This window comes from Pangasianodon hypophthalmus, chromosome 17 (assembly GCF_027358585.1).
Source record: "Pangasianodon hypophthalmus isolate fPanHyp1 chromosome 17, fPanHyp1.pri, whole genome shotgun sequence".
NCBI classification, from domain to species: Eukaryota; Metazoa; Chordata; class Actinopteri; order Siluriformes; family Pangasiidae; genus Pangasianodon; species Pangasianodon hypophthalmus.
In genome coordinates, this window is record NC_069726.1 from 12,808,222 (window position 1) to 12,815,678 (window position 7,457).

The 7,457-nt window shown below is 39.1% G+C and overlaps 1 protein-coding gene across 2 annotated transcripts in view; it reads left to right on the top strand.

The window, feature by feature from the left end:
• The window catches only part of robo3 (roundabout, axon guidance receptor, homolog 3 (Drosophila)), a 152,062-nt gene extending 147,911 nt beyond the window's left edge, over positions 1-4,151 (top strand). For both annotated transcript variants that reach the window (XM_026941833.3, XM_053241135.1), the window contains exons 25-27: positions 285-452; positions 678-817; positions 3,428-4,151. In XM_026941833.3, the coding sequence (XP_026797634.3) occupies positions 285-452; positions 678-817; positions 3,428-3,439 (320 nt within the window). In that variant the 3' untranslated portion in view covers positions 3,440-4,151. The remainder of the gene's footprint in view (positions 1-284; positions 453-677; positions 818-3,427) is intronic.
• Positions 4,152-7,457: the final 3,306 nt, after the last annotated feature.

Sequence of the window (7,457 nt, forward strand, 5' to 3'; positions counted from 1 at the left end):
TCAGCCATCTTTTTAAAAATGCTTTTGATGTATAATAATCTCAATTATTAGCAGTAGTTATAGAAATAACCACACAAAATGCCTTCACGTTCCTGGGAGTGCTATTAATGGCAGGTGTGTGCAAATAACTGATTGATCCTGATGCTCATTAGAGCAATCAAGAGAAACACGGTGTATTGGTAAATTATTTTTTTAACATTGGTTCTTTTTTAGTAAAAAAAAAAAAAATCTAAATCAGGTGATTTCAACTGAAACAGAATATATGTGGGATTTTATCTCTGCAGATCTGCCTCCTCCTCCAGAACCCCCTCCTGAGGACGAGCCTGACCAACTCCCAGCAGGAGACCTGGAGTGTGGACACACATCTTTAGAAAGGGACGGGGGCTCGCTGTCCTCCATGGAGAGGAGAGATCAAAACACGCGCAAGAACTCAGCTCAAAGACGCAAAGATGGTGAGAACACTGCTTGCAACTTAATACCATACTGAAGTACATATCTACACTGTCTCTGTGCATTATAGATTCTTTACACACGTGGGCTTAGGCAGGACAGAGGCACATATGCTCACAGTGAAACGTAGTTTGACTCATTAGAGGTCATAATTAAACCCCTTTTCCATAATTTCCCAAAGCTCATAGGTAGCATCTGACTGCTGTGCTAAATATATCACTCCACAGATGATGAGTTGGTCCCTTACAACAAGCACAACATTCTGTCCCGCGGTCAGATGTCCAGCAACTGCTCCACGACAGGAAGTTCTTCGTCGCGAGGCTCGACAGGATCCAGAGGTCAAGGAAGCAGCCGCAAAAGGAATGAGGTGAGAAGCTTTGGAACTGAAGATATGCATCTTGTAGCAGCTTGAATGTTGAGATCTGAGATAATTATTTAAACATAACCCTGCAGGGGCTGTAATCTGTTTTGAATAGCACTGAGGAGGCAAAGCTCTCAATCAGTAAAGCTTTAATTGCCCCTTAAGCCCTTAATTTCTAAATCTAATCTCACACCAACACCATAATTGTCAGTAATTAGGCACAATACATAAATCTTATGTGCTCTTTCTTTACTTACTATGATTGAAACAGAATTGGCTCAGATTTCTAGCCAGTTTGGGTCTCGGATCGATCCTAAGTGCTCTCATTGCAGAAAAGAAGCACATTCTTCTTTCTCAAACGGAGTAAAGAGTTGTCAGACTCATGATCATTTGCCCTTAGGCTTTTTTTTGGAGAAAAGTCACCATTTACCACTTATTCAATCCAATCAGATATAAAAATATTACAAAACCAAGGTTTGCATTGAGTGTTTAAAAAATTCTGGGTTTGAATTTCAGGTCCATTCTTGTTTCCACTGCTTGCAGAGTGTAGATATAACCTTATATGTGAGGCGGCCTAGAAAAACCCATCGGATGTTGCTGTGTCTGAATTCTGGCAGAAAGATTTTGAGAAACAGCCAGGTTTTGACCAAAATTGGACTTCTCTGCATAACATTCTTTGACACCTCTACTTTACACGACAACAATGTAGTCAAAAACGGAAAAGTTTTTCTCTTGCGTTTTCAAAAAGTTTCACGTATACATGCCTTTACAATAGACACGTACTACATACCTAACACATACTACACACGTGCATGACGTCACCGTTTTCAAAGATTGCCGTATTGGGTGTTTACATGGAGACGATAACGACGGCGTTTTCAAAAACTTGCACTTTGAAACATGTTTTCAAAAATATGCGTTTTCAGTCCCCAAAACGCCGTTGTCATGTAAACAAACAGGAAAAACACATAAAAAGTTTCCCGTTTTTGGCTGAAAACGCTGTCGTGTAAACAGCCCCTAAGAAAGCCTTGATACATTTTCCCCAAACGATGTAGAAAAGCTTTTATTAACTTTCTGAACTTACCTTGCTTTTGTGCAAAGATCATGTTAAGTGTATAAGGAGCCAGAGTAACAATCTTGGCTGCAAAAACAGCTGTTGGCTATTTGAAAAAGGATAGAGTTTTCATTATTTATTATTTTTCTATTTTATTTATTACATGTTAAATTAACTCAATATATAGCAGTTGCTTTTAGACAATCATTGTGATGATGTTTTTGGAATCTTTAAAATTCTATTACAGTTTTATTTATTATAAAAAAAAAATCTATAACTTTACTTACAGTTGATATACGAACAAAAAGAAATATTTCAGAACTGTATATAGTAGAAAGGGTCACCTTTGCGAAAGCTTTTCTCAGGCTATAACACATATATGTATACTGTATATCATTAGCAATATATTGTAATATAGTTTCAACTCAAATCAGTTTGTGTTCCTGGGCTTGATTTCTAAACAAAGCTCTCTAGTATTTTTGCTGCAGACTCTGCGTCTGACCTGAGCTTTGATCAGCAGCACAGAAAGACTCAGTATAGCCAAAGAGAACACACCCATAATGCCATCCCAGTGACCCTAACCCCTTCTTTTTATGATCTAAACCTTTTTTCTCTTAAGCGGGGGAGTCCTGCCATGGGAAAGAGGGCATAAACCCGTGTCCTTCACAGACCCCTGTCTCAGATCTATCCCCCCTCTCAGGTTTCCCCTTCGGGAGCTTTAAAAGCAGCCCTGACAAAAGAGGGCTGTGTGTTCCCGGGGGAGGGGGTTTCGGGTTACCCTTTTCCTCATCGTTATCTTTCCCAGCCTCACAGGGCGCGTGAAAAGGTGCTCAGCGGCGAGCGAAGGGGGCTTCGAGAGACAGTCTCAGATCACATGATAACCGCGATATTGAAAAAAAAATTGAATGCATTGAATTTACCAGATCCAAGTGTCTACATGGTTTCCTCATGAATAAAATATCACATCAGTGAAATTGTGTCTGTCTGTTAACGTACAGTGTGTTTAGCAATAATTGTGTTGATGCACTATATTTTATTAATGTGGAAATTGTGTAGATGTCCACTCAGTTTAATTTGTATTGCGCATTTAGGAACAGACATTGTCACAAAGCAGCGTTACTAAAGCTAGATGGAGATTTAGATTCCTAATGAGCAAGACGGAGGCGATAGTGTCAGGCAAGGACTACCTGAGATGACATGAGAAAAAAAAACCTTCAGAGGAACCAGATTTAAAAATCCATCCTCTTCTGGGAACCAGATAGTGAAATTATAAATCATTACTCACATATTGAGAACAAAAATCCTGAGATAAGCATAGGACAATGTTTATGATTTTTGAAATGAGTACATTTAATGCATCAGTTTTTCAGTCTACACTCTAAATGTAATAATTTGGGAACCAGCTGAGCTTCTTCTTGAGTGTTGGCTTTGCTTCTTAAAAGAAATGGTTGACTAGAAAAGTGCTGTTTTGGCAACTAATTATTGCCAGTGTGATTTGTGTCTTTTTTTTATTGTAAGCCTAAATCTAATCTTTTTTTGTCTTTGTTTTTTTTTTTTTTTAGGAGAAGAGATAAATGAATGCCAATAAACAGGAGGAAAAAAAACTTCAGTCAACACAGCCGTCAGTATTCTCTCATTTTCTTGCCTGAAAGAACAGATGAGCAGAGAGGAGGATGAGGACGAGTACACAGATTCATTATCTGCCTCATCACATACAAATCATGGACATTTCATTACGTTATTATTATTATTGTTATTTATGACTTTCATGGGGCCATTTTAAATCCCATTGTCACTGTAAATAGTCTTCTCTTTAAGCTTTTTACACGGGGTCCAGATCAAGAGAAAGAAATATATTGTATTTATAAGAAAAAGACGTAAAAGAAAACATGTCGAAAGGTCCAATATAAATTTAAGGAAGTTATCGTCTGAATGTGCCAACCTCTTTTTGTAGAAATGTACACAGTACTTTTTTGATCGCATACATGATATTGCACTCTCGTTGTGTTGAGAAGCAACAAACGATACAGAGCACAATGTGTGTTTAAGCTAAAGACCATTAGCTTTCATTTCCCACTCCAATAACGTCTGACCAAACTCCACATTGTGTTTGTCCATTATGGAAGGCTGTCTCTGTTATTTTTTTTAAGGACTGCTTCAGTGACAGTGTGAAAATGTGTTCCATTCAGAAAAAAAGGAAAAAAAAAAATCTGTTCAGCTGACTAACTTTTTGGTAGTCCTTGTTGTTTTGTAAAAATGAAATAAAAACACATTTGGTGAACCATATGTGGAGTCAATTTTAATTTGAAAAATGTTGGAAACTTTCTTATCTGAGAACTTCCTTGAATACTAACAAACACTAGACAACAGTTTACACATAGCAGATGATTATGGCTGTGATGTGTCAGTAGGAGAAGAAAAAAAAAAATAAAAAGCTATCTAGTTTCTTTAAAGCTTAAACTTCCATAGAGGAGATTCCATCTGGCAAATCAGCTCATGGAAACAAGGCATGATGCCACCAGCACAGCGCTCCGAGCAAGAGCAGCGAGAAGAAAGAGGGGAAAGGATTTAAAATGTGACAAGAGAAAAATGGGTGAATGAAGGGACATGAACTAGTGAAGAGTAAAAAAAATGCAGACAGAAGGGAAAGAAGGGGACATGGAGAAAGAAAAAAAAACTCATTCTCACACACAACCCTGAGGACATGGAGTGAGAGATCCGAGAAAAGAAAGCAGAGCGAACTAGGGAAGAGAAAACTAAATGGAAAGTGAGAGGAAGGTAACTGGAGGGTGACGAGCAAATAGAGAAAAAGAAGTGGATAGAGGAGGAAAAGATTCTCTTGCTTCCATATGAGACAAGCTGGCCTGAGGTGACATACAGAGAGACAAAAGCAAAATAAAAAGAGAAGCATCAGTTCAACTTAAGAGGCCCGAGTTGCTTATCATGCTTATGAATCTGTTTGGAGTCAGATCTTGTTACAGAGCTTAAGATTATTGGAAGCTTTTCCACTGGACTACATTTGGATACGTTTCCTGCTCTTATATCTATTAAATAGAATAGATAGTCTTAACTCTCATTGTCCTTTTAGTAATAGTGCTTATACAGTGATGTATTGCTGACCAGCAGTGCAAGACTGGACAGAGATGGCCAAAATCGTGACCTTTAGAAACACACACTCTGAAGCAAACACACACACACAATCTCTCCTTCTCTCTCTCTCTCTCTCTCTCTCTCTCTCTCAATAGAGGTTTCCTTATCCATAAATCACTAGCTCATTCATTAGTTGTGTGTCGTTGCGACACGCCCATCAGGACTGGAGGAGAGCAGAGAGCAGTGAAAATGCCGCTCGGCAATTTCCATGTTAATTACCCAGCCGAGAGATGGATGCTTTTCACTTTATTGTTCGTTTAATGTATGCAAAGTGTGTGCGATTGCAGCATGAAAACTAAGAGGTGATTGTTCTGGAAGCAAAACACGCTTTGACATTTGGCTTATTTTACCATAAACACTGGTTTCAATTGGTGAGCATGTTAAAAAGACAAGATGCAGGGCCATAATGATGGCCAGCTGCAGGAGTGTGAGTAATGCGTTATGGAGAAAATGAGAGAGCCGCCTAATGCCTTTAAAGTACCAAACTGAATAAAATTTACTCATCTAGCAGAGGATCTACAATTACCACACTTCATTCACATAACCACACTCAAGCTCTATAAATCATCAGTGCTTCAGTTTGCAGCATACTCCAGAGATTTAAAGTACCTCGGAACTCAGAAATGTGATTTAACTCATGCATGGCTTGCTTTCATTCAGCTTCAGTAACTTTATCCTACTTATGGTTGTGATGAATATGAAGACTATGTTATGAACACTAGGCATGAGGCGGGAGACACCTTGGATGGAATGGCTGTCCATTGCAGGGCATCATTCATACACACATGGACACCTAGGGGCAATTTAGCATAGCCAGTCCTCCTACTGGCATGTTTTTGGGAAATGGGAGGAAACTGGGAAACCCGGAGGAAACTCTCATGTGAAACTACACACACACACACACACACACACACAGTAATGTGAGCTCAGGATCCAACCAGGCAGCAACACTCCCCACTGCACCACCTTTATAGTATTATATGGTGTTGTTAAATTTGTTTAAAAAAAGTAAAAGTTATTAAAAAGCATTTTCTCAGAGTGTAACGTACAAGGTCAGTTAAAATCCCCATGGCTTTTTACAAATGGTGAAGTACTTAGATAGAGGTAGTGACAAACAAAATAGTTTTAATTGTTGTGGTATACTTTGGCAAATTTACAATAAATAAATCAAGGACATTATGAAAATTCAAACTGAGTTTTAGTTACTAAAATTCCACTCTGAGAAACTTATGAGAAGCAATATCCTGCTATCGGGGATGGCAGGAGAAGGAAATGGGTGTGTTTCTAGACTCCAGACTCATGTATTTATTCATGTAGAGTAAATTTGGAGATGTTTCTAGGGCATTTTTAATAGTTTGATAATTTGGTATTTGATTAATCGACAGCAATGATATTAAATAGTTCTAAATATATTCAGGAATACTTTAATTAGACTACAGTTAGACTTGCGGATTTGTGTTGGACCTGAGGCTTTTAGAAGACAGAATGACTCTTGAATCTAATCCTCTGGAGCAGATATGGGTCACCGAGAAGGTTTCCTCCCAAGGGCTCTTTGCTCCACATCGCTCATGTTTGTCCCACGTTATCTTCCTGCAAGGAAGACGGATCTGGCTTGGAAGCCACGCTCAGTTGGACGCCATTCCACAGAGAGGAGCTTCATGTTCATTTAGGAAGGAGACAGAGACAGAGAGGGGAGATTATTACGCAGGTGTTGCACATTAATGGCCATTTAAATGGGGTCATTTGGCGTCTCGGTTTATTACTGTGGTCATGTGTTCGGGATTCACGACAACAAATTTAGCAAAACTCGTTTTGGATTTGTTCGCTGTGTGTGTAAATACTTTCTGAGTGATGTGAGTAAAAAAAAAGATTCATTAGGTCGGTAATTGTTACAAGTATAATACTCGATGACTAATGGCTGTACTGTCCTAAAAAATTAATAGGAGCTACATGAAAACAGAGTGCTGTGAGTGAGAGAGAAAGAGAAAAAAGAGTTGTAAAGTGATGTCACATAGCAAAGTAGGTCAATAGATTACCAGCAGGCTATTAAAAGATGCCTTTTTGGCCATGTATCCTCAGTGTGTGTGTGTGTGTGTGTGTGTGTGTGTGTGTGTTTGTGAGAGTGTGTGACGGGCCAATGCCAAGCATATGGCCATGGGGAGTGAATAAGGGGGACAGAATATAATCCCTCACTGTTTGTGTGTGTGTGTGTGTGTGTGTGTGTCAGGCGGGTGGCCAGCATTGTATGATTTTATACTGTTTGTTTGTAAAAAGGATTAGAGTTTTGTAATATTCACTGCCTCTAAACTGACTCTGCACATTCGCTAACTCACACAATCAGCCGCAAACACCCCGTGACTGCACACACACACACACACACACACACACACACACACACAAACTGCGCTTCCAGGCCCATGCAAACTACTGCTCTGATAAGAG